This window comes from Echiichthys vipera (genome assembly GCF_963691815.1).
Source record: "Echiichthys vipera genome assembly, chromosome: 16".
Taxonomy (NCBI): Eukaryota; Metazoa; Chordata; class Actinopteri; order Perciformes; family Trachinidae; genus Echiichthys; species Echiichthys vipera.
In genome coordinates, this window is record NC_139841.1 from 19,727,460 (window position 1) to 19,755,428 (window position 27,969).

Genomic DNA, 27,969 nt, shown 5'->3' on the forward strand with positions numbered 1-27,969 from the left:
ATTAAGATGTTGTGCTTCACTTATTATTCGCACCAGGCAGACTATTGGAAACTGGAAATATTATGTCATGGCACTGGTTTTGGTGTCAAATGCATTATTACTGTTATTACCGTTATATAACTAGAATGTACTTGACTTAATCTAATGAACTGCATCTTCAGGCAGAAAAGGGAAAGTGTCAATTAAAAAGGAAAAGGCTGAATAAATAACTTACTTACATTACAAATTAACCTTAGTGTTGCAACCAAGGTAAGGCAGTAAAGTAAGGAAGTAAACCAACACATTTGGTCAAGCCTTTGTGCTTTGTTACATCAGAGATTAGAGCTTGGGGAAATCCAATAATATTCCAATCTGCTGGATGTGATATTTCTGTGCTACAGTGGTCACTGTTACTCATGTTGTTGTTTTCCTAAGCTTAAAAAGAGGACATTCATTATTTTTGCAAAACTAAATAAAAATAGAGCCAAAATAAACATCTGAAACATTTTATTAAAAGCATGAGGGGACATATTCATGTCCTCAAAAGGAACATAAATACAAAATATATTTATATGTACAAATTATGGCAAAGACAAATAGAAGCGTACCAGGTACTTTTTAAAAATGTTAATTCACAAAAAACAGAAAAAGAAAATATTAACTTTAGCTCCCAATGTATTGTTTATCAAAGATTGATGAATCAAACCACTATGAACTTGGTAAAGATCCATCCAGGTTCTCTAAGGTCCATGAGCTTTGAGGTACAAAAATGAGGTATGCACTACTTTGAATACAAAGCAAGCCCATGGGTAAGGTCAGATAGTTTATTTTTTACAGTACCATTATAGAGATGCTCTGTAGAGCAAAAGGTTTCAAACTCTTGGCCAATTAAAATGTCGTCTCTGCAGTTTGTACCTCTCTTGCAGATTTTGAACTTTCATGACAACAAATGGACAGAAATGTACACTGAACTGAGGATTTGCAAAAATGTCCACATTTATGGTACAAATTGGCAAAACTTTGTTGCTGAAACCAGAGGAAAATTCTCAAAATAGTCATATTTGTGCTGTATCGCAATATTAAATATTCAAGAGTAGGGGAAGCCTTTTATCCCTAATAGATTGCAACTTGTATTTCACAACGGTGATACAAGGGTTTGTCCACAGGAAGGCAGCACACTGGCAGCAGTTAGTGCTTCAATATTGTTCATGGTATTAGATTCATCACAATATGACACATCTCATCCATCTGCTTCTATTTCTATGTTAAGTAATAATTATAATAATAATAAAAATAATAATAATAATAATAATAATGGCAGTAAGCAGTAGTCTGCTATCAGTTGTTGATAATATTATGGGCAGCATTACTTTCATAGCTGAGCAAAACATTTAATTGGAGCTTGAATTATCACACAACTCTAATCTTGAACCTTTAAAAGAAGCAGCTATTTCATATTGTTCGCTCAGTAACCTCAGTTACGACATACTGTGCGAAGAAATGCATTTGTATAAATGCAGAAATGTATGGAAGCCCATTTCCCCCAAAAGAATGAAAAAGGAAATTTAACCTTATGATGAAAAAAAAACTATCCTATAAGTCATTATAATGACAAACGTTCTGGGAATAATGACTTAGTATATTTTGAGAACGTTTCTCATAATAATGACTGACGGTATCTTTTTTTTCAGCCCAGCTTCTATATAATTAATTGAACATAAATAATATGTATGTGGAAAAATCCTATTTCACTCACTCAGGCTGTCAATTTAAATCATATCACTTTGAAAATGAAGCGTAGTTATCAATCAGTGGGAAAAAAAACGGAACACTTGATGATCCTTAATACTGTTACTGCAATAATAACACCAGTTATCTATGAGCTATGGGAACCACAAAAACTGAATGATAAAAGCAGCATCAGTACAACTGAATTGATACATTTTGTGGAAAATTCAACTTGTGTGATAAAAACTGTTTGGTAGACACATTATCATCCATCGTTTTCATAAAACTGGTTAAGATTTCAGTGCAAATCTGTCTGATGTTTTCATCCACTCTGTTCCATCATTAAATCTTTGTGATTCCCACGACTCGTGCCATATGTCCCCACATTAATCATCCATACTACACTGTATGCCCATCATGTGCTTCTACGGAGCACATCTGACACCAGGGAATACAATCTTGAGTCTGAAAAAAAAATGCTGATTAAGGCATTAGATTGATTCATGTCACCCTACACAGATTTCCCCACACCGCTGAACTTAAATTCTGCTTGTTTTTCTCTGTTATATTAACACACATCTAGAACATAATACACTGAGCAACATTTGACAGGGCACCACCTATTGCACATGGATTTTGTCTTGTTATCAAAAAATCTTGTTAGTTCACCCTTCAGTGCGGTCTTTAGATGTTGGCTCATCCCCCTTTCATTTCTTTTATTTTCTTTGACATGAAGTTAGGCAGCATTATTCACCAGGTCCTAGCTGGAAAAACCACCAGGTGGCTCAGGATCAGGGGACTCAGGGTCGTCCTGGTCGTCTGAGGGCAGATGGACGCGCTGCTCGTCCATACGCTTGGCCTGTACCCTCTGGATTAGACTGAAAAAGTCTTCATCAGGCACTGTGGGGGCGTGGGGGCCAGCTTCTGGTGGGGAGCACCGTTGATCATCAATCCTAGATGACTACAGTCAGAAAGATTAATACATTTAGATTGTAGAAGCAAATGGGACACAGTGTGGTCTAGAGAGACTAATTAAACAGATTAATCTGGGAAACTTCTTCATTTCCATTTAAGAGTTCTTGTCGTGACTTGTGGCCTTACCTGGCACTTGATGAGCATGTTAAAGAAGTCATCACTGGGTTCTTGATGATCTCCCTCACCCACCAGGTGTCCCAGATTGTTATGGGTAATCCTCAAGCCTGGAAGGTTACCAACATTAACCCGCTGGTCATCTAGACGGCGGCTCTGGGTGCTAGCAATTAAATCAAACAGCTCCTCAGTCTGGGGGGAAGTGGTAATTGCAGGATCTAGGAGAAGACAGAGTCTTGTTATTTTAAAAGAAGTTTGAGTGTCCTGAAAACAGCAAATAAAGGACCAAATAAGTATGCGAATACTGTTCTCAACCAACCTATCATCTCGTTTAGGGATGGCATGGAATTTGCAGCAGCTTCTCTGTTGTCTCCGTTCTGTGGCTCATCAAGATGGCAGCGCTGGTCATCCATGCGGCTGCTCTGGAACTTGCTGAGGAGGTCAAAGAAGCAGTCTTCATTGGAGGGGTCACGGCCCAGCTTCTGCAAGAAAAAGATAGTATCATTTATAGAAATAATTTCCCCCTGGGGATTATTAAAGTATTTATGATTAGGATAGTAAAACACTCCTGTTAGGTCAGCACAAATAGACAAAGACTGAATATGGTTATTATAGGTTAAATTCTGCCTCGGGCTGGGCAACATGGCCAAAATCTTCTAGCCTGATATAGGTCATTTCATATCTTGATAATGATATATATATCACAATAAACCATGTTTTCTGATAATTTAATGAATACACAGTATTTATGAAAAACCCACATGGTTAAGCTTTTTTGTATAGTCCTGAGTGTTTTCTCATTTTATGAAGAACTTCAGTGCAAAATGAACACAATGTGCAATGATCACAGTAAAGCATTGTCCAAATTTCTAAGCTAGTCTCTGATTTAACCGCTGTACCTAATTATATTGAACCATTCCTATATACAAGAAACATGATTTGCAGATGATTAAACTCAATGACATTATGAGTTACAAGGGGATGAGGATTTTCAAGGTGGCCAGCTTGTAGAAGAGAAAAAAATAATCAGATTAACTCACATGGGATGGCCTTCATGGTGAGACTACCTTGGCCTAGATACTGGAGGTGGTCCAATATCATAAAATGTCAAGTAAAAATAAACAACCCTGTTGTATTTCAGTAAAATGACCCATATAGTGGTACCCTATAAAAAGCAAATGGAAATATCAATAGCTGTTGCCGCCACAGAGAATGCTGATCAGTCCTAACTTGATAGAATATAAATATATGTAGTGTCACATCATACAGTTTCATCTCATATTTTTGGTTTATTTGGTTTCTTAACCTAATAAGGCAACATTTATTTAAAAAGAGTTTTCACGGGTTTCAACATTCACACATGGGCAATTATTAAACATCAACTGTGTTACTCCGTCAGAGTCAGTTGTCAGTGCTTGAAATGAGCATATATCTGTAATCAATGATCAGCCAATAATTCAGTCGAAGACTGACTGAATGCTATTTACAGTATGTGTTTCATGCTCACAGCTAGGCAGCGTCTGACAGTGCTGCTGCTATTGTTTGTTTTAAGAAAGGCGCTCGCTCATTTAGTGTCACAGTCTAGCTAATGTGTTCAAGCTTTGCAACCGAAGTGGATAACATATGCATGAAAAATGTTTTTAGCTACGAGTACACTGAGCCAGCAAAGCAGATGTGGAATTTATTATGTTTGACTAGCACTACTCAAATATTCTGGCAATCAGACTGCGATGTTATGATACCAAATAAGAACTAATCTACTGAACAGCAGCAATAAAATTAGTTATACAACAATAACGTTAAGACAAAATAGATCTGCTGGCCGACTGAGAAATCATCTTGGAACAAATACAACTGCTGACAAACTAATTAAAACGATCAGATATAGCAAAAGCAATATAATAATAATAAATAAAAGTTCATCTTTATTTTTAAACAAAATAATAAACTAATAGGCTGAATTCCTCCGTCTCATCTTCCTAATTTAAAGAGTTCTACTTAGAAATGCCAGCGGTCAGTTCCAAGAAGCAATGCCCTCATAAATCTGGATAACCATACAGAGTAAACATCTGAAACATGGACTAATTGTAAAACAGCAAAACTTGACCAGGTACATCAAACTTCCTCTTGGAAAAGGTTTCGTTTACGCTTTAAAATTGATTGTTTCACAAATCAGTCAAAATCCAGGTTGTGGAAAAATAGAAACTAAAAAAAGGTATTTAATTAATTAAAATACAGCTACCAATGCTTGCATTGCTAGAAAAAGGCTTATTATTTAAGCATTAATCGGTAATCAATTTAAGAGTTGCTATTATATAATTTAAAAAAATGTAAGACTTAACAGTCATTATTCAAAGACAAACAAAAATGATACTACATTATGCAGCACAGGTGACAGCAAAATATCATAGATACAGAGATATCATTTTGTAATGAATGATGTGCCTTCTTAAACTGAGCAAAATGGTAGCACAAGACTTATCTTAACTGAAAATTTGACAACTGGCACTTTAATAATCATGAACAACAAAAACACATCAACACAATGTCCAAAAGCAGGTTGCCAGGGAGGAGGTTGAAACTCTAGAGCTATTTTACTTTACTTCTCTCCCCCAGAAGAAACTTTCTCCCAGTAAATAACACTCACGAGTTTTCAAATTTAAAACCCAGCCAAAACAAAATATGACACTTTAAACACCAACTAGTGCATGAGATTAAAATCACTTTGCCTTAAAGCAAAATGTGAAGTAGGTCGGCGTCAGCAGACACCTGATTTCACTCAGTTCTATTCTGGGAATCTTTTCTCTTCTATGGCAACTTTTGTATTGGAAAACCAAAGTATGCCTCAAACAAAACAGAACTTTTACTATTTAATCATAAAAAAACATTATTCACTAAGACACTGCATCAACTCCCTGAAAGTAAAATATCTATAAATAAAGTAAAAACAGGCAAAATCATGTTTGTAAATAAGCTAAAGGAAAAGAGAGTTAATAAACTCTGGTATCCTTAGCACCATGTTGTTACTGAAGCTGTGAAACATAAATGAAATATCTTACCAGCAGCACTTCTTTTTTGTCCTCTATCTATCCCCCTTTCTCTCTTTTCTCTCATTTCTCTCTGAGCTCTCACTCCTTCCTGCTCTGTCCACACGCCTGGCTGCCACCTCCTTCTCCCCTACTTTCACCCACTTTACTCTCTCTCTCTTTACTCCCCTGCTGTACTCAACTCCCTCCCTCTTATGTCCTCTCCTCTTGCATCCCTCTATTCCAGCCCTCTTTTAATCTCTGCCATCCACTCTTGTCTCCCTCTCTTTTTTCTGTTTCACTGTCTCTCTCTCCCTGTGGCTCTCCTGCAGGCCATTTTTGTCCTGTTCACCCACTGTGGGAAAACAACTCATTATGGGAGGAAGGGGGGTTGACGCTGTGGGGAGGGTAACAGCTCTGTGATCAAGGTCACATTATCAGCAGAGGGGGAGAGCAAATGGGAGGAGGGGAGAAAGGGGGTGTAAGGATGGGTGCAGGACATAGTCATGAGTAAACTGCATGCCAACAGTGGCAGCCAGCAGCAGAGATCAACTACCCCTTAAAAGACAGGAACCACCGAAGTCAGCACTCAATTCTTAAAAAACTATGAGTACTATAATAACCTAGGATATTTCTTGACATGCAAGTAAAAAATATTCTGTGGGATTGTTATTGACCTGCTCTTGGCACACTAATCAACTGTGACTTAGCAATTCCTGTCCTCTGTCCTTGGCCCCATGGTCTGTATGGATCTTGTCACTTCCCTTTCTGTATTGTCCAATTAATCAAGTAGGCCAAAGGGACAGAACAAGAGAGAAAGGAACGAGTGATGATGATGAACGAGAGAGAAAAAAAGGTAGAAAGAGAGTGGGAAGGAAATTAAGTTGTGCGTGAAAGAGAGAAGGGGAGTGAGTGTGTGAATGGAGGAAAAAAAGACAAAGGCAGTTCTTAGCTGATGATATCGGCCTTGTGCTTTCTAACCTCATATGTTAATTTTGAAATGAATTTCAAATGAAGAATAAACACAATCCTCAACTGACTTCTGCCCCAGACAGTAATTGTCCAATTATAGCTTAGCTAACGGTAGGACTACAACAGTGTCAGATAGCAAAGCATACATTTATAATAAATTAACTGAAATTGTAAAATCTGTATACTGTGTATTCTTCTAATGAAGACAGTGTCATATGGTGGATAGCTCTAGAATAAGAGAGTAAGTAGCAGATTGATTTATCAAGTGCTGTTTCCAATCTGCTTTCTTTCTAATGGCCAGCAGGGGGCAGCTTCACTGGTTGCAGAATAAGACTGAGAAAGTGTAGTTATTACCTCAGTAGACATGTTCCAAATGAGTTTATGATCATAATCACTAGTTTGAATTCTTCAATAGAGCATGATGTTTCTTTTGGGGATTACGGTCCCATTAAAAATAGTAAAATAGACGATAAAGCAGGGTTTGCTCGAGGGCGTGGCTACCTCGTGATTGACAAATCGCTACTTTGTAAATGTCTGTGTTTTCATCTTACAACATTAACCCTCTCACACACACCTGTTTTCAGTTCATGGATGTTAATTGTAACATTTTGGTTGACTAAAAATGTCTTAAACAGTATTCAATTGTTCTAAAAGAAACTCTTCTATGCTAACAATGCTACCTAGCTAGCGGCCATACTGGATAATAAACTGTAGCTCCACTCTTCGTCCAAACCGGTCTTTCTCTGGCTTCAAAAAAACAAGATGGTGACAGCCAACCAAGATGGTATAATACAGTTCTTAATACAATGATAAACAAAACTCTATTTGACTATTAACTATTTAACTATTTATTTAATTACCAGGAAACATCACATATCCATATCAAGCTCTCGCTGGAAGGTGAACTTCAGTCTGTTAACTCAACTAATTATTCAATGGTTCACAAAGTTGGTGCACTAACTGCCACTGACAATACTGTACATCGTAAAGAAATCACAAGCTCTAGTTTTAGGAAGCGGTCCAAGTTCACAGAAACGCAGCTGGCTTTAAAAGACCGGTAGATTTGAAAAAGGGTATGTCATCAGGATTACCAACATTACGCTTTTTATTCCCTTGTGATGAACTATCATCATCCAGCCCAGTAATTTTCACTCTGTCAGCTCTCTGATTACAACAATTAGCATTGTCACAGAAGTGAGCCATGATTAGGTGCCGTGGGGGCACAGACTTTTAGGGATACAGCAGCTGTGAAACAACATGTTCATTAAGAATCTAGTTCACAGAAAATGGAGCACTGTTGGCATTTAATGAGAAGACACCTTTTACACTGTATCTGACTTCTAACGTAATACTGTATAAACTCATGGGAAATTAAGGGAAATGATCCCAATTTAATCTCTCTAATATCTTGTGTTCTCTGAAAAGCAGAAGCCCTAAAGACAATTTAGACAGGAGGTGTACAGACAGGAAGGGTAAAAGTAGTTAGGTGAATTTAGCAGTCTCCTTGATGCTCTCTAGGATGCTCTCTTCTTTCAGGTGGGCACTCAGTAATTCAATTAACAGACTGGTATATCTTGGGCCCCATCCACATGGATATGCGTTTTCCTGTAACCGCTCTGTGAGCCTAAAACAGTATCTTCTGAAACCGGGTCCCAGAGTGGATGGATCTGAAAACGCCTCTCTTGCGTTGTCGTCTGGATAGTGAAGCCAGATAGTTTGTTAACCGACGACAGCATCGCCCCATCTCTCGACCCGACCTCTAATCCCGCTTTACATGCATGCTCCTTCTCTTCTCCATTTTAGGAGTATTTCTGTGGCAAAGTTACAGCGCCACATATAGCCGTGGAATGTGTACTACATCGTTTGAGCCGGTTTCACTGGTTTCGTTTGGACGCAGATATTTCTTGAGCCGAGGCCGTGTGGGCGGAAAACTTTTTAAAAACGAGGGGGTGTGTACCTTAGATTTAAGATAAATGTGCGCTGGGCTGAAGATTTTGGTGGTCTGCTTAATACTTAAATAAAATGTAAAGCACCTATAGTCAGCAAAAATTAAAAGAAAATACCAATTGTTATTGCTTTATCCTTTAGCGTCTTAACCAAGTATAAAAAGTAGGGAGTACTTAAACTTTGATACTTCTGGAAACTGGACACTGTTACGAGTACAGTAATGTTTGGTGTCATAAAGAGCAATACTGGCATTTTATAATCACTGCTTCAATTATGCATCAGTTCCAAATTCTGAACTAAATGTGAAAAAATAGATGTAACAAAAATCTCAACAGGAACATTTCCAGATTTTGTGAAAGAGGATTGAGGATGAGAGGATTGATCCAACTCCAGCAGATGAAGGTAAAGATACAGGACTTTTTCACAGTTCGTCATTGTGCTATCAGGATATAGTGGTATCAGTTACCGACTACAGCTTTGAGGAACATACTTGGGTCAAAGTAAGCGGCTAATAAGAAAATAAAGCTTAAGCTACTCACAGTCACTGGAGGCGGGACTTGTACAGTGATGTCATCAGTGTCTACAGGTGAGTCCAACCACGGCCTTTCATCTGATGACTGACTGTCAGGATAACCTTTTCTTTTCCCTGGCTGGGACATCTGACTCTTGGATCTCCTGGGTATACTTTCCAATTCTTGGTTCTCGTCATTCTGCAGTAAAAGAACATATTGTTAGAGCGGGATTGCTTTTTGGGGGAGAGGTGTGTGGGACACATTTACAGGCACATTTCTCTCTGCAGTGTTGCAATGAAGTATGAGAGAAAAAAAAATCACCTTATCTGAAGAGTACTTCCACAGTTCAACGCTGTCCATGCTGTTTCTTTTGGTGAATTTGGGTCTTGCTCCTACAGAAAAAATACACAAGTAAATAAACATTACTACATGACTTATTATCTAACATTTAAGTTCCCATATTATAAAAAGTGAGATTTTACATGTATTTTATTATTTTAAAGAAAAGCTATATAAATAATGTGAAAGTATGAACATGTTCAATGCAGAGAAAGATACACAGCCCATATTCAGAAACGGTGTCTTTAAATGAGCCATCACACTGTGAGCACAGCTGCGGAAGGCCTTGAAACCTTGACTAATCACAGCAGACTGGGCTTTTTGTCTTGAGGGTACATACAGTTATATTCAGCAATCGGAACATTTAAGGATGTAAACACAAGTGCAGATTCTATTTAAACAGTATAGTCCAAAATTAAATCAAGCATGTCTTTTCTCATGTCACCATTGGTCTAATGATTTTCGGTGTGGATGTGAGGTCTAGGCAGACAACCAAACAATCTGAATAAGAGTCTGTTTGCCAGCTCCGCACCTGAGAGGGAAATCTAGGCCATGGGTGTTAGTTTCTGCCCAGAGGACGGTTCATGAAAGCAAACATCACACAAAAGCCAGACTTTTACAGATAAAGATCATACTGTTTCTCTGTGCTTCATTTGATACGTTTCAAATGCTTCAATTCATGTGAGTTGGATGGATTTTATAATATCAAGAAGAAGAAGAAGAAGAATCAGTGTTATTATTTGAGGATGATGTTGACAACAGACTGTGCTTTAGATTCAGACCATCTTCCTGAGACTGGGGGTAAAGTCAAGAATTCTCATCTTACCCCAAAAATGTACACACCCATTGCTTTCACTCACATTTAGACTCAGGTCAGACATAACACAGACACTGTCGGTGTGTTATGTCTGTCTCACCTGAGGTTGGTTTTACCTTTAAATGGCCACTTTGTGTACACAGCATTTCAGCTAGCTTGCTCAAACCCACGTGTTATTTTTGTCAAACATAGAAGTTAAAAGAGCAGAATCTAAAAATCTGGATTTTAAAGTCTTATCTGTAGATTTAAAGTGATTTTAAACACCTATTCAATCAGCCCCTCAGTCGCATTTATTCATTAAAAATTTCTGATATAAAATACTTTTCTATAACTCGATGGCCTTTATTTATTTTTTTTCCATTTCAGTGAGATGAGAAGGCAAGTGCAGCTCCAAGACGGCTTCCCCTAACCACAGTTTGCAGAGTGCAAACAGATTTTGGTTTTACATTCACGTTCAAACACACACACAAATACAAGCACACACACACTCACAGTGTGTCACTCACACTTTTCAATCCTGCACCCTCTCTCGTGCCATGAAACTGAGTATCTTGCTTACACAATGTTAAAAAATGCATGTAAAACACTGGTGAAGACAATAATGGCCCAAAGTGAACCAAATTCCTCTAGTTCATTGAGTCATGATTTTCACCAAGAGATTAATGATTCTGTCAAAAATCTACATTATGCAAAAGCGCACTTTTAAAAAAAAATATTATAATCTTTTAACTTGACAACTAGATTTTATAGATATTTATTTTACTATTCTACCGTTACAATACAATAACAATATGCAATAAAAGCTCTTCAGTAACACTAAAGACCACAAATCTGCTACATTTAGCCTGGTTTATGTAAATTAAACTGACTTTACCTGGGAACAGTGACAATGCAATGTTTTAATGACATATTACTAACGTTCAATGTAGTGTACGTTACAAACATACAGAACATTAAGGATTCTCTTAAATCAGAGTCTCCAGCGCTATAAGGTTTTGGTAAATAAATAGTATTTTCTTTCTTGGCCAGAGTTGGATGAGAAGATTGATACCACTCATGTTCATCCGTTAAATATGAAACAACAGCCAGTGGCCAGTCAGCTTAGCTTGGCATAAAGACTAGAAACAGGGGGAGCTTGGCTCTGTTTAAAAGTTAACAGAAACCAGCGCCTCTAAAACCTCACAGATTACCATGTAATGTTTCGTATGAAAAGTTAAAAAATATAACTTTTACTGTCACCTTGCATCTCAAACTCTGAACTAGAGGGTGAAAGGTCGCTCTCGTTGACCCCCAGAGCCTCCATCAGCTGCTCCACATTCATTCTGGCAGTCAGTTCCCCATTTCTGTCTCCAATCTGAGGAAGAAATGAAGAGGCAGGGGCAAAGGAACAAACACAGCCAGATGAGTCTTATTTGGTGGAATGCAAGAAGCCTTGACTTTTTTTTGTACTTTTAATACTCTGCTTGTATAAAAAAATAAAAAACTCTCACTTCTTTAGAGATGTCCAGGTGCTTTCGTGCATAGTGGAGAGCTTGTTTGTGGTTCTGTAAAGACACGTATGCATTTCCCAGACTCCAGCAGGCTCGACCCTCTCCAACTCTAATGAGACATGAACATAGATGAATGTTAAAAACTATTCCTGTGCTCAGGCATGTCTGCATGCATGTCTATGTATTAGATATTTCTCACTATACCTATCAGTAAGCTCCTGGGCTATGTACAGGTGTTTTAGGTGGTAATCTATGGCCCTCTCGTACTGCTGCAAAAGAGTGTAGGTGTTCCCAAGGCTGTAACAGGCCTGAGCCTCCATCACCTGGTCCCTCAGCTGCCTGGACAGCTGCAATGTTTTTCTGTGGAAAAAGAAACAGAGGGATAAAGTGAGAAAAGGAAACATGAAAAATATAGAGGCTAACAAAGAGGTGATAAGAAAGTTAGAGAGGTGAAAGAAAAAATAGCCTTAGAGTATTTTTTCTCATGTCATGCCTTTTTTTCATATTCAATTTGTACTTCAGTCACATTTTTCAACTTTGCAGAAATTGGCCCACTTCACCTTCCCTCCACTAGATGTCAGACTCCCCTCTTTTCTCACCTGTAGTATTCAGTGGCTGTGTTGAACTGGCCCAGGAATATCAGGGCATTTCCAAGGTTACTGTAGGCTCGCCTTTCTGCTGCTTTGTCCCCAAATTCTTTGGCTATAGATAATCGCTGTGAATAACAGAGCAGAAAGGTCAAGTCAAACCAAATTAGTACAAAATTTTCAACCTGCCTCTTCATTGTTCAGAAAATTCTTCTTCTGATTTCGTTTCACCTTACTTGGCCCTATGTTTTTTCTGCTTCAGTGTACAAGCAGGTGCAATTACCCTGTTGGGTACATGACTCCATGAAAAGATGTGCTGTAGCAGCAGTAGTGGTACATCAAATCAGCTTCTCTGATTCCCTTTAAAAGGAAGTGTGCTCCCCTCCGGGGCACACTGATAGATGTGTAATGGGGAAGAGAGGAGAGGCTGGCTTCTCCCATAAGGAAACAATTGCTTTACAATGGAGGGTGACAGAACATATGGGGAGACTGAGCTAGAAGCCGTGCTTGCAAGTGATTTAACCAGAAACCAATTTCCTCATTTTTTACCAATGAAAGGCCATTAATCTCTGCACACTGTGTTTTGGTTTAGAGTGAGGTGGATTGTGAACCGAAGAACTCACCAAGGTGTTATTTTCTCGCTAAAAATGCTAGGACTAGCATGACTAGCTATCTCATGCTAGCATTCCACAATAAAATGACAGATTTTGAGCAAACACTATATCGTCTTCACCTCTTGCCCCCTCTTCTACTCAGTAGTTTGTACTAAATCAGACTGTAATAAGTACAATGCAACAACAAAAGCAAGTCCTTCCTTCACTCTCAAACTGGCTGGACAGATTCTTGCTCTTTTGCATGTAACATTTTAGTCTGTCTGTGCAAGGCAAACTAGGAGAGGTCTTTTCTCAACAAGAAGCAAATGAATATAGCCTTTTCCTTAAATGAGCGGCAGTGTATTCTGACTGCACCTATAAGCTAAAAAAGTATGCAAATACAGTATATTTCATCACAATGCAACGGTGAATCAAATCTTGTGGTAACCACTTGTTTGTGTCTGGGCTGCACGCTGTTTGATAGAGGCGCACACAAGAGGCCACAGTAAACAGAATGACAACCATGGTCTGAAATTTTTCATGTGGCAGTGTGGCTTCAGGCAGGACACTCAAAGTTCCCTGGCTAGGGCGTCATGGCAAATAAGTATGTGCATAAGCCACCGAAACACCCACAAACTAATGGTTTGGACGAGGAAAACCAAACATAAAACAAGAAGATGTGTTTCGGTTTATGCTGACAGTATTTGTGAGACCTGATCTAATGAACACATTAGGGAATTTTCTTTTTTTTTTATTGTAGACAAAATAGCACTGTGTCTCTTTATTAGGATTTCCATTCTGTTCAAGTGCATTTCTAGCTATAAAGTGAATGACCTTGTGTCAATAGCAAAGCAAGGCTGTTGCCTCGGTGACGCAGGGTCACTGTTCTGTTGTGGCACAACAAGGCTGATAACTTTTATCTATGCACTAGTGTTATTAATATAATGCTGGCAAACATCTCAAATTTCTCACCTGACGGTGGAACTTGATAGCTTCGACAAAATTTCCCAGCAGGTAGTGGGTGTTACCCAGGTTCCCATAGGCCCTCCCCTGAGCAGCCCGGTCTCCAAGTTCTTTGACCAAACACAAGTTCATCCTACAGAGAGTAAACACAGCAATTTAGTAGTGGTATGAAAATGATGTAAAAGTCAATTCTTACTATGTTCACATTAGACACCAGCTAAATATAAGTCTGTAATATCTTTTTTTAAATATAATAAAGTTTATTATGTTATGGAACACACATGAAGCTGTGTTTGTATATGACTGACTAAGCACCAACCTGTCTCGCATTGATGGAGCTACACACATTCTCACCATCCTTTGTCGAGTGAACCTTCAGAAAGTATTTAACACCACCACTTTCTCTGCATTTTACTGCATTTGCATGGTGATAACTCTTAAAGAGTTAAGAGGGAAAATATTCTTTACAAAAGACCGTTGTCCACCCCAAACTGAGCAACCAAAGGACAAATCCCACAAAAGTGCAGATCTCTATAGCTGTGAGAAAAGATCTTGTCAAAAGAGCAGCAGTGTGTCTTTTAAGTGGAGGCAAACATCAGCTTGGAGTTTGCCAGAAGCCATATAAATCATTGAAAGCATGGAGTAATATATTCTGTGGTCTGATGAAAATGAACTGAAATCTTCAGCAACAACATAAAGTCACATTCTGTTGAAAACTGACTCAACTTATCATAAATCCCCAGCTGTAAAGTAGGACAGTGGCTGCATTATGTTGGGCTTTTAAGCACCATGGAGTGAGGGGTTTATGAACATAAATGGAACAATGAATAATAGTAAATGTTATCTAGTACAAGAGTGAGCAATATCTTAGGGCAGTTAGTTTTCATTTTCATTTTTGTTTGCATTTCAACAGTGCAGCCAAGGCCACGACTGAAATATCAGTCAAAGTCTGTGTACGTGGTTTAATGAGCTTTTTCCCCGCTGCCCAACACATCCTCTCCATCCATTTTAATCTGCACACAAATCATGTGCTACGCAGGGACAGATGTATTCAAGAACAACCAAATGGGTAATAACTGCCAGAGGTGAGTCCAAGAAGGGATAAAAGCAGTGGCATATGCCATATTTAAGTGAGATTTCTGTTAGATGTATCTATATTGGGGAGTTTTCTGCATTAAATGCATTTCTGGCAACAAAAAATGCACTCACCAGTCCAGGCTCAAACAGTGATTTAGATTTTCTGTGTACATCAATCTGCTGTATGAGTTCATTACTCGACAATACATACTCATAAAAGCCAGTAGCCCTTTGCAGTGTGTCTCTGACATCAGGAGGCAGGTCCCCTGGCTCCCGGGTGCACCCCCATAACTGCTGTTTGCCATTTGCATGAAACACATTTCCTATGTTGTACAGTGCTCTGGCCTCTCCGACCTGCAATCACATAATAAAGAGACACAATAGAGAAAGGTTAGGAAAATAATTTAAAAAGGATGCAGACAGATATCAGTTACAATGTATATCAATTCTAGATATGGCTACCGCAAGATGCACACTATTTTTCATGATGCTCAGAAATAAACTGAAGGAATTAAAATTCAATATATACACACGTAAAATGTCTCAAATATGGAATAAAGATTATTTAGGACAAGGTTGATGTGTTAAAAAGGAGAAAATACACAATACAAGCAGCAAACTGAATATATTTTAGCTTTCTGAGGACTTTTAGAAGATGCTATACACAATAAAAAGATGCATGTCACCTTGTCTCCCTGCTCTTGAGAAATATCCAGGTGCCTTTGACAGCACACAACGGCCTCATCAAAGCGCGCCAACACTTTTAATGTGTTACCAAGGTTGCCACTGGCTTTTCCTTCCCCAATTCGGTCTCCTATTGTTCTGAGAAAGCAAAGAAACATGTTCGAGATTCAGTGGTGGGAGCTACAGTTTTCCTATGTTAATAGTTTTTTTTAGCAATATCCATTAAGGAACTGTAAAAAGATTTAATTGGGAAATGCTGTATTGTAGATTTTTAAATTGGTTGCTTATTTAATAGGACCAGGTCCCAGTGGCCCTGGTGAGACTGTAATGTAACAAAGTAAATCTCCCTGGGGTCTTTGATCTGTTTCCTGCTGAAGGACAAGCTGCGCTCACTGCAGGGGGCCGGATTACTCATACAAGCTAAATATCCAGCTGGTAGTTGCCGACAGCTACTATATGAAAGTTCCCTCACCTTTTCTGGGAATTTTCATTGTCTAACTCACTGTCAACATAATAAAATCCCAGATGCTCTTTATGGTTTTGCATCTCCTAAAGTAAATAGAACCCGTCAGAAATGGTAAACTGAATCCGTCTTTTCTAAGACTGTACATCACATAGCAGAATCATTAGCATACCATTCCTCCTATATACAGAGAGCTACCATTGCATAAATGAGATGACTGTAGTGAAGCATTCTTTATTAGCTAGAGTTATTAAGCCACAACCAAAAGGATTTTTTTCTTAATTGAATCGCAATCAGGCTTCTGAGATGTCATGGATTACATTGTTTCATCTGCTACAGTCATTGATGCATCAAAAAAATTAAAACGAAAAGATGTTTTTTTTCCAGCTATATAGATGGTCTTTAATTAGGCCAGTTGAAAACTCATTAGCTGAAAACAAAATGTATCTGAGTGTTCATGATTATCAATATAAAGTCTGCTTTTTAAATGACAAAAAACGCCTTCAGGTTAATCATTTGAATCCTTCTATAAGTACACTTAGTATGAAGACGATACTGTGCTATTTTTGAATATCTTTTACGATGCCAAAGCAAGCAAACAACAACAAATATGTTTTCAGTGCTTTCGAAATGACTCTTTTTGGATATTAAAAGGTTTGTTTTAGCACCTATTGTAACAAAACTCACAGTTCAAAACTTTTACTATGCAGTACACAGAAGCTATTAAAAATGTACAATGCTCACCTGGCCAAAGTAAGGTCATGTTTGTGGTATTCCAGGGCTTTGCCATACTCTTTGAGGTAGAAGTAGGCATTGCCCAGTTGGCTGTAGATGGCACTGAGGGTCTTAAGGTCTTCTGTGCCGACCTGCACGGCTGCCTCAAAAAATGCTGTTCCCCCTTTAAAGTCCCCTGCCTTGCAAAGCCGTTCTCCTTCCAAGGCCAACTCCAAGCAAGAGGCCTCCATCCTAAATGGTGCACACAAAGGTTGACAGAAAACAGTATTAACAAATGAGCACTTTCAGAGATAGAACAATGTATAGTAATATGGACACTTATTACAGTGGCAGTGCAATATCTTCTCAGGGTGAGGAACAAATTGCCAGAATCACCATGACAACAAGATCTATAGCCATGTCGGTGGACTGTTGCCTTAGCAACTGAGTCTAAGGCTCAGGGATGAGCACCTTGAAAGGTGTTGCACTTTTCACCCATAACTGCTTATATCAGCTTGTTTCTTGAGTATAATTTATAAAAGCATACAGTTGTTTTGCTTTAATGGTTGACTATATCAAGCTGCTTTCTAGCCGATATTAGTCCATGTAATCATTAAAAAAATCAGCAAATCAATCATGTTGGTCAGTCCTGTGTCAACACATGATGTTCCAAGTGTATCTCAGTCCCCCTACATTGCTACGACGAAAGACAATAGAAACAACATGTTCCAGAAATAACTATTAAAAGCAAAGTCAAGAGGAGTTTTCCCACCACTTCCACAATACCTTGGTTACCATGGCAACTGCTGGATCAACTGCTGGATTCAAGGGAATGTAAAAAAAAATGTTAACTTAGTGTCTACTGACAGTGTCCTTATTAATAAGGGCTAGGGCTGGGTTTCAGTACTTGATACTTTAAGGTATTACCAAGTAGTATTGCAACTGCTGCAGTCAAACAATACCTGCATTCCATCCTTTTTGCACCCAGATTATGAAAAAAAAATTATGTGTAGTGTTTTGCACGCAGCCAGTCACCAGAACTGTTCTTTGATTTAATTTGACATGGGATTGGCTCACTACCAGGGCAGCTACAACCCATATAGTCTGTGTTGTGGTTAAGTTGAGCCTTGTGTATTTGACGGCGTCGGCAGCATTAAAATATTGTTGTATCCAGACAAAAGTATTTGTATAGTCATAGGACAAGTGAGTGGACTACCACAGTGTTCTTTAAAGAAATTTTGCACACACAGCACTCAAGATGCTAAAACAAAGCTTTGTCAGTGAGTTACATTCAGGAAGTATACCCCTCAGATTCATTGTTTAATCCAGGATAAACTAAAGACCAGTAGATTTGGTTGTAGCTCTAAATTCCAGATACGGTACTAGAATGTAGAGTTAAGCAAGGATTATCCGCGAATCTAATCGGTTTTTCAAATGGCATCATTCAAAAGTATAGCAAAGAGATGTGTACCGTTGAGTTTTACCTGCAGCTTTTATAGAGAACTCAGAGTGTTCATGTGTACTTTCCATAAAGTATTCTCTATTTGCACTTGTTAGGACCCCCATCTTATTATTTTTTCATCTATTTATTTGATCTACCATATCTTCATATTTCCATGTTGCAATTCACCACCATACATGATTATGTTAAGGACAAGGAAATGTTTACATCATGTCACTTTGCACTTAAATTATTATTTTGATTCATTTTAATGTTGGTCTTCTTACATTTAATAAAGCACAATCCACGCAGTGCAAGCCCTTCAGTGTTCTGTAGCCCTTTTATAGTCGAGGGAAAATGTAGCTACAAATCTCTCCTTAGTCCTTATGTGACTGGTCTCATTTTCTCATCTTGACCTGATCTAGACTCAGTATGCCCACCAAATTAATTTGGTTTGCAAAACCTTGCATGCAAGCAACAAAATAACAAAAAAAACTGTTTGTTGTTTTTGGTGTTTAAGCAGTACCTGTGTTTTTGCTTGGTTCGTGTTTTGTCCACATACACCTGTAGCTCCAAGTGTAAAGGCCTTAGCATAGCCTGAGGTCGGGGTCCACAGTGGACCAGTCTACACATAGCTCTCTCTGCTCCAGTCAGGGGGCAAGGCTCAGATGCCATGAGGGCAAAGGTTAACAAGTTTATTCAAGCAGTACACTTTTAATGCAGTGTGGAGACAAAATATCAGTATTGTTGCAGCAAACCTGGACACAATCCATCTGGCATATCTAAACAGTCCCAGACAAGCCAAGAATCACATCTGCTTTTCAAGACCTCGAGAACATTCCAACAACTCAACGATGAACTCTCTACTCCCACAGCCGAACCAGTCAGGAGGGAAGTGTAAAATATTCCACAGAAGAGCAGATCCAGTTGCAATTGTATTTTTTAGTAAAACATGTTAATATAAAAGTCTACGGAAGGCAAATTTCTTTTATCCAACTAAATTAAAACAAGAAGCAGAACTGTCCGTTTCTGGGTGTTATTTAGTTCTTACTATCCCCGACAGAAATGTGTCCTCTTTTCATCCTCTTCAACCTGTCTTCAGCTGTGGCAGTGAGATCCATTGTTCTGCCTTGCCCTTACAAGCCACACTTTCAAAAGAGGGAGGGTGTAACATAGAGAACAATTTGGGTGAGAGCCGAGGTACGGTCAGTGCCTCACTCCTCACATTGACCAGTGCCCCAATGAGAGACTGAGAGGAAGGATGAGCGTGGGGGATAATTGCTAATCCAGCGACCTGCACCTCCTTGGTAAAGACCAAACAGTGCACTGATTGGCCCTGGGGTGTACTAAGCCAGCTATCTGCTGACAGTGGCAGAAACATTATTAGGTCACCAGTCAAGACAAATAAGACTGAGTAAAGAGGAGGTAAGGGACCTAAATGTCAAGACAGTGAGTTTATACATTTCCCATATCACTACAAATAAACAAATGTATGGTTGAGAGGTTATTTTCATGTTTTTTGTCTATTTTCTTGGTCAAAAATCTTTAAATGAGACAAATAAGACATTTTTTTCAAATACAAATAATGAAAGATTCCAATTAAGTGGCATACATTTAATGCAGATTCTTCATTGAGTAAATTGTTAAGTTATGCTATATATATATATTTTTATGCTTTGAAAAAAAACAAAAAAAACAGGTGCGCTACCCTCAATAATTAATGTACCTCAACGCATCCGGCTTCTACACATATCCTTGTGTTTTCAATACTAGACCACTCTCACAATATTAGAAATTTTGACTTGTTAAAGTAGGAAAAGCACAGGTGTTACTAATAATACTAACAATGTTCTATTGAAGCTTCCCAGTAAACCAGCATGCACAATATAAAGACCCTGAAGCCAAAGCATATGGAATTCAGCTATGAATCATTTTATTATTTAAACCTGTGCTTTTGTTACTGTGACACATTAAAATACCCTCTGTACAAAAAGGATTAGCTGATTTGATCAGAAAAAAATGGTTTAACCTTGAGTGTAACTTACCATCGATGTCCACCAGATGGTCTTTTATATTTTTCCCCTTGTTACTTATCTCTCTAGCAGTGGACAATAGTACTAGAAAAAAATCCCCAAATCCTACATCGTGGTATCAAAGAACCTGTATGTATATTGTTAAAGGAGAAAGTTTTGTTGATGAATCACAAAACCAGTCAGACGTGTCTGTTGTTGGCTAAGCCTGGGAATTTAATACCTTGACTTCATTGCATTGGTGCAAAAGTCATGCAACAATCCAATATAGCCTTTAAGCTGTCCTTGCCATTGAATTGCAACATAGTCCTACAATAGCCTTCTACTGCCATATATATTAAAGAGATGGATATCATGACATAAACAGCATGGCAAAATCTGCTGTGAGATACATGTTTATGTATTGGCCAAACCTATAACTCTCTAAATCAGTCTTTGGCGTTAGACCAGATAAACCATTATACCGATATCCATTTCTCGTATAGTATGAATTTTTGAGGTTGAGGAGAAGAGACAGGCCAGAGAAAATCATAGAAAGTGTCTGTTCGGGTCAGGTGCCTTTCAAATTTAGCAATGGCATTTTTTTTATCTGATTACTCAATTCATTGATTGAATAATCGGTAGAATACTCGATAACTAACATAATCAGTAGCCCCAATCAGAACCATTCAGTCCCCTCATTCAAAGGGTGACCAGACCGTCTTCCTTGCTCATAACAAATTAATTTTGGTGTTGTTGGAGCAACATGTTAAAGTCCTAGGGTGAAAGTACACCACTATTTAGATGGGCTGGCCATAATAGATGGAAGTCATCACACTGAAAGTTGGATGGAAGTAGTTACCAACCAGGTTACCACACAGTCCTTAAAAATGTGCAAGGTCATATACCCGGCATTAACTACAACAGGCTTAAAATAGCAACAACTATTTCTGCAACAGTCGTGGAATCCTTCAGAGGGAAAGAGGCCAGACATGTTGATAATTCCAGTAACCATATCTGAATAAGTCATCAAAGGAGGGCCTACAAAGTCGTAGATTGAGCCAAGTCTACTCTTCAGTGCAAACAGGAAAGTGGGACAGGCACTTATAGCAGCAGCCCAAGGGATGAAAGGCACATGGTCAATGCAGTTACAAATGATCACAGAGGGAATGTTTAAAATTGAGCAATCACATCCACGTTAGAGAAGAAAGCGAATGCAGATAACCAATTGACCGTAAATACTCTGCTGTTCAAATTTCCCTAGGAGCTGAGCACCTTTGTTTCTAAAGGTTTCAGACTGTCCTGACAGCCTCACAGGCAGGAGATGTTGTTTTCCTTTGTCTCCTTTGCATCTTATACAATCAACATTTTATGACAAAAACAGGACATGACTGGCAATGATACTCATTGCCTTGTGCTGGGCCTGATGTAAAGAGTACAGGATAGCGGCAGCAAAAGATACAAGAGGATCAACGGTTTCCATCTAATGACAAGATCTCAAGTTGGTATGATAGAAACCTTGCATCTATCCAATCAAAAGGTGGATGCTGAAGCTTTGCATGATAGTGGTAAGAAGTAAAGCTCGAGCAGGTTAGAGAAGCGGTGTGTTACAGAGGAAAGATAAAGATGAGGAGGAAGACATATGGACAACGAGTTTAGCAGCAGATGGTGCAGTGGCCTCTGTAAACCACGATCTAATTGTAAAACCCTGAATTGTAAAAGAAATTGTGGAAAAAGGGTGTAGCCCTTAAAAACGCCTGGCGACACAGTTAAATAATTTAAGCTGTACAGTTGTAAAGTTAGAGGCCAATATATCATCACTCAGCTTGAAAAGTTAAACTATTGTGTGAGAGCTAGCTTGAGCGCTAACTGCCAGACAAAAAGACAATAGACAACGATATCTTTCATGACTTAAGACTTTCATGGACATACAAAGAAAGGCAAAGCAACAAGACAAAAACAAAACCAGGATTATTCTTCTCGAGAGGCTTTTCAGAAAGTGGTTTTAATTCTTGTCATCTTTGTGGTTGGAGTAACAATGGATCTGTGCAGTACAGTCTGCTATTCTCTCCTCTGATTACCACTCTAATTGGTCTGTTTGGGAGACACTCATCCCATAATAGCCTGCCTGTGGTCTATGAGAGACAGTCCCCTGGTGCTGTTACCATGGAGTACAGAGTACATGTAACATATTGGACAGGTTTCAGCGACAAAGTTAGGAGGGAAGAAGTGAGGTTTGTGTGTAAACGGAACTATGGCACGTCTATGGTTTGTTCCTTCAGTGTGAAACAAACAGCGTGGTTTTATTTGTCATATAATATACGCAATATCTTTGGGTTTTGGACTTTTAGTCAGATGAAACTTGGTATTTGAAACTGGCACCTTAGGCTTTAGGGAGTTATGAGATTTTTTCTAACATTTTTTATATTCTAAACAATTAATCAATAAAATAAACAGCTGATTAATCAATCACGAAAACAATCATTAGCTGCAGCTGTAGTTCCAGCTTTTACATCCTAAATAGTTGTAAACAACTACAATACAATTTAGAGTTGCTTCATACTGTACACCACCTATTACATTATATATATCAAGGTCCCATATACTCATAAAAAGGTACTTTGTGAAACATGAAAACTATAGCAGATTGGACAATGGCAATTTGGGGCGCTGAATTTGACAAATTTACCGTTTGTAAGACCACAAATGAGAAAAGAATTAACTAGCCATTGCGGTCTATCTCCAGAGACGGCCTTTCAGTTAGCTGCTGTAGCAACTCAAATTCAGCCAGCACAAACAACAGCACTGAGGGTCACAGCAGGCTATTGGCCAGCAGTGACGAACTGTGTTCACAGCACAATGCAAAGATGCGAACGGATGCAAATTTGCAGTTTGCAGTTATTGGAAACGCAACATAACCTGCTGCTGCTGCAAAAACAATAATAAATACCATAGTTAATAGTTCCAATATGCAGCCACAATCTGAATATGTGATCTGTCCCGAATTAAATCCTGATGAAAATACTGAACATTTTTATATAATTGTTACTTTATTCATTTATTAGGCTTTCATATTCAGGGTTCTACACTACTGTCGCCATTATTTATGGCTCAGCTAAGAAACTCTGTGCTCAGAGTAGTAATCCGTCCATAATTACAGAGTGCCACAACTAGTTGTCACGGAAACCAAAGAGAAACTCTCAAGGAATGTTTTTTCCTCTTGCAGCGCATGTCTCTTTCAGTTAGTGCAGAGGTGTCTCCTTCCTTCTCTTTCTTCTGATGTGCTTATAAATATGCTTTTGTATTTATTTTTGCTTTTTGCTTTTCCCCTAAACCTGTAGCAATATTATTGTAATGGGGTCGTATCATATAATATGGTCCTTGAAAACATTGCAAGAACATAACATGACATTTAGGGAAGAAAAGCTAATTTCATATCATAAAGCCATAATTTCCATGACCCTTGGTCTCTGTGAAGAACATGAAGGTTTCAGTCCACAGATTATAATTTAATTTAACTTAATCAGTTCTGATGTAAAGCAAGTGCATATATGCATTGGAATATTTCTATATAGTTGCTCATATCCATAGCCTGACCATCTGTTTTAATCTCCAAAAAACAGACTTTTGGTTCCAGATATAGAATAGCCTTACAAAACTAGCATTTTAAAAGACGTGTTTGTTGCCAAAGTCCCTTTATGTATCTCATCTGTTGCCTTAGCAGCTACAGACAGACAGCATATATGAACACACACACACACATACTCACAACCCTCATTGTAGAAAGGTCATGTACTGACTTTATCTGTTTGTAAAATAGAGAGAAAGCAATCTCTGAGGGTACACCCGGCCATATGATCATGACCAGCACTGTGACTCACTCTGTGTATTTATGTGTGTGTGTGTGTGTGTGTGTGTGTGTGTGTGTGTGTGTGTGTGTGTGTGTGTGTGTGTGTGTGTGTGTGTGTGTGTGTGTGTGTGTGTGTGTGTGTGTGTGTGTGTGTGTGTGTGTCCTTGAAGGGTTTATGGATGTCACTTCAAAACTCTCAACTTTTCCAACAGTCTGTTCTGTGTCACATAACAATACCAGTACCCTTAAACTAACTCTTGACTATTAACTATCCTCACGCATTTTATGCATTTATTTTTATCAGACGCCACAAAAGTGTAGTATAGCCATACTCTCAAATGTTTTGGTGAATTCTCGGCATGCTGAACTGCCAACAAACACATTGTGCTCTACTTCACCGCACCAAGGACTGTATGAGTTGTAGCTGCTGCAGTAATGGACCAATCACACATCGCAACAAATTGAAGAACGCTTGTGATGAGTGGGTGTGAGCAATATTATACAAATAGTAATTTTTACAGATCTGGGTACAAAAAAGATAGAATGCAGGTATCGTTTGACTAGAGAAGTTTATATACTACTTGGTACTGGATTTTTTTCTAGGGCTGGGTATCAGTTATTTGGACTAGATCTGTTACATGTCAGTTAAGCAAAGGATACAATTTTATGGCCTTTAAAGTGCTTGCTCAAAGTATATTGCACAATTACACACACTTTATTTGCTTGATTTGACTTGCAGCACTCCCTTGAACTATTCCTTTGGAAAAATGTTACCATGCAGTTAATATGTTCTTGCACAATCAGCGGGTGGTAAATCTGACTTATTTTACCTGAATGACTAACAATGATGTGGAGGCACACTCATACAGTGTAATATGTGTAAGGGTGATTAGTCATTTTTAAAATGTTGAAAACACGCACAGCATTCCTGCAAGTTTTGCCTAAAACAGTGGTGTCTAAATTATGACTTGAAACAAAGGCAAACATACAAAAGTCAGAGCAACTGTCAAAATACATTCTAAAGAAAAGCTGAAATGATTACTCAATTAATTGATTTGTTGACTGATACATCAAATTTTCTTTTGGCAACCATTTTGACAGTTGATTATTAATTTCAGTTAATTTCCAAACATTGTGTTCAGCTTCTCAAAAGTGAGGATTTGATGCTTTTCTTGGTAATATATGATAATCAACTCAATATCTTTGGGTTTTGAACTCTCGGTTCTATAAAACAACTCATTTGAATATGTCATATAATGAGCACTTCTCTCTATTTTCTGACAGTTTCAGGACAGAAGTACAGTTATTGATGCTTCTTAATCTGGACTGCCATTGAAAGACCGCTGCTTCATGACATGCAAATAGCACAATAAAACAGATAATGGTGAAGTAGGATGAGACGAAAGAGACAATTTGCAAATGAGTCAGAACAAGGTTATTGCATATACACCCGATATGCAAATACGATGTTAAAAAAAGTTCCTCAACACATATCTATCTTCCCATACAATGTTCAGAGATCATCCATGTGGTCTCCTGACTTTGTAGCCTACATATGGTTTGATTCTACACCCCACACAATGGCAATCTTAAACCAAAGCCAGAGTGTCCAACCTAAGACAAACACACTATATTCCCCCAACATCCACATGTTCTGATGAGGCTCCTCTCAGTCTGTACATTCCAGCCACAGCAGCTCAATGACCCGAGCCAGGAATGAGGCTTGGAACCGGGCTCTGGCTGCAACTGTGGCTGGGTCTTGAGCTTTAAATCAGTGAAAGCTGGCTGGTCAAGTTCCGCCTGCCTGACTCCTCCTTAGTAAGCAAAGCCCTGAGCTGGCAGCCTCTATTATTCTCCCTGTTTTCTGTTCCTTTAGCCGCTCCCTCTTGTCTCTCTTTTCTCTTTCTCCTATCATTCAAGGACAGACCACAAGGCTGACTGTTTGCCGGTGTACCCCCCCAAACCTACCCGCGGGTCCTACCTTGAGTGCAGCCTCTTGCTGGCCAGATCCTGGTCCACACCGTTAGCAGCAGACTGAGCCATAGAGCCGCTGCTTATGAGCCTGCCTCCTAGCTTGCTTCCTCCCGCTATGAGGGCCCCCTCTCACAATTATTTCCTCCAGAGGCAGCTAACCTTTCTCTTCTTTCTGTCGTCCCGCTTCTCCGTCACTCCTTCCCCTCTTCTCCTCTCGTCCTTTACCGCTGTCTCTTTCTCTCCTTCATTCACCACAGCAATGGCAGCTGCCTAGGAAGTGAGGTATTGTGCAAATAAACCATAAAAACACACGGCCCCTCCTCCCCAAACAACGTCACGGCGGTGGGGAGTAGCTTGTGCGTGAGAGCGCTGGATGTGCCGGCTCGTGAGAAGGGCAAACTGTGTGTTTTTTACGTGCGGGAACACATTTCATACACAGACTATATTTAGGTATTTTAGTTTATCAGCGTTGTATTGTTGTTGTCTCTTCTTGAAAATGTTCTTAGTGTTTTTCCTCTCAGAGTAACCTGTTGCTTGGTTTTACCTCTGACACCACAGATGGACGTGGTTGGTTGGGTGTGGTCAGAGGTGTGCCACCCTCCGGTCCTACAGTAAGACTGTTTAATGACCACGCCCCCCTTTGTATTCAAGACACGCCTCTTTTTGTGCACCCAATGTTGACTGAGTTGGACCATTCAATTCAATTCAATTCAATTAAAAAAACTTTATTTGTCCCCGGGGGGGCAATTCAGGGCACACAGAGCAGCAAATAACGACAGTGCAACTATACAAAAACATTTTAACCTATCAACAAGAATAAAGTGTAGGAGAAGAGTAAGTGTCAGGACGTTAGTGTGTTAGTACAGGTTAGAATAAGTGTCAGGATGTTAGTGTGTTAGTACAGGTTAGATATGGAGAACATCGTCGGCGTGAGATGTAGAAAGACAGACATGCGTGTGTCAGATGTAAGCAGAAATGTGAACGGGTGTATAAGATGTAAACACGCAGTAGACTGTTAGGTCAGGTATGAACAGAACTGTAGTGCAGAAAAGATATAAGTGGACAGTGATCGGATTCAGATGAGGAAGATTGTTGTTGCTACAGACAATTCATATAGAAACGAGAAATGTTAATATTGTCAGAAAAACCACAGCTGCCCTGTCTTCTATTGGTTTAGGAGTTTCTTTGTACTTGGTATTGTGCAGTTTGTTGTTTGTTTGTTTAACGTGTGTTTGTGTAACATTGTTTAGCCGGCCCACTGTGAGTCCAATCTACAAATTGTGGCAACGCCATGAGGAGTTCTCCCCGTTCTCAAAGAGGAAACAGCCTTTGACAAAGCACCCTTAGCTGCACGACCAGTGTAGTCGGCAGCGGGGAGATGCAGTACCAGTCAGTTGCTCGGCCGGGCCGCAGTGACTAAATAACCCCAGTCCTCCTTGAGTCACTTGCTGTGTCCCATACTTCCACCCTCAAACTGGCTTTTTTGAGGGTGGAACTGCATTCACGCCGGAAGTCGGTAAAATGCAGTGTACTGCATTTATCCAGTCGTGAACTCAAAAACGGCCAAATCGTTGAGTGTGGGTCGATGGACACTCAATGCCCTCAATCACTGTCATTTTGTCTACGTAGCGGAAGAGGCGGGACTTAATTCAAACAGGAAAATGGCGGAACAATAGCAAAACGAAGTGGCAACGACTAGATTCACTTTATAAATG

At 39.0% G+C, this 27,969-nt stretch overlaps 1 protein-coding gene across 1 annotated transcript; it reads right to left on the minus strand.

The window, feature by feature from the left end:
• Positions 1–477: 477 nt before the first annotated feature.
• On the minus strand, positions 478–26,498 carry gpsm1b (G protein signaling modulator 1b). The gene is made up of 14 exons (XM_083929510.1): positions 26,262–26,498; positions 17,011–17,232; positions 15,806–15,941; positions 15,331–15,473; positions 14,052–14,175; positions 12,499–12,614; positions 12,104–12,259; positions 11,900–12,008; positions 11,649–11,763; positions 9,575–9,645; positions 9,281–9,451; positions 3,116–3,278; positions 2,809–3,014; positions 478–2,668 (listed from the first exon to the last, which is right to left on the minus strand). Exons 1-14 carry the CDS (start codon positions 26,321–26,323, stop codon positions 2,468–2,470), a joined length of 1,995 nt encoding a protein of 664 aa, XP_083785636.1. The 5' UTR covers positions 26,324–26,498; the 3' UTR covers positions 478–2,467.
• Between the last annotated feature and the right edge of the window lie 1,471 nt (positions 26,499–27,969).

Excerpts from the sequence above, each read along its gene's own strand:
- gpsm1b (XM_083929510.1), bottom strand. The coding sequence starts at position 26,323 with ATGGCTCAGTCTGCTGCTAACGGTGTGGACCAGGATCTGGCCAGCAAG. Across the intron at positions 14,176-15,330 it reads AGGGCTACTGGCTTTTATGA|GATGAACTTGTGTTTGGTCA; the intron begins GTATGTATTGTC and ends TACTCTCTGTAG. Across the intron at positions 9,452-9,574 it reads GGAAGTACTCTTCAGATAAG|AATGACGAGAACCAAGAATT; the intron begins GTGATTTTTTTT and ends CTTTTACTGCAG.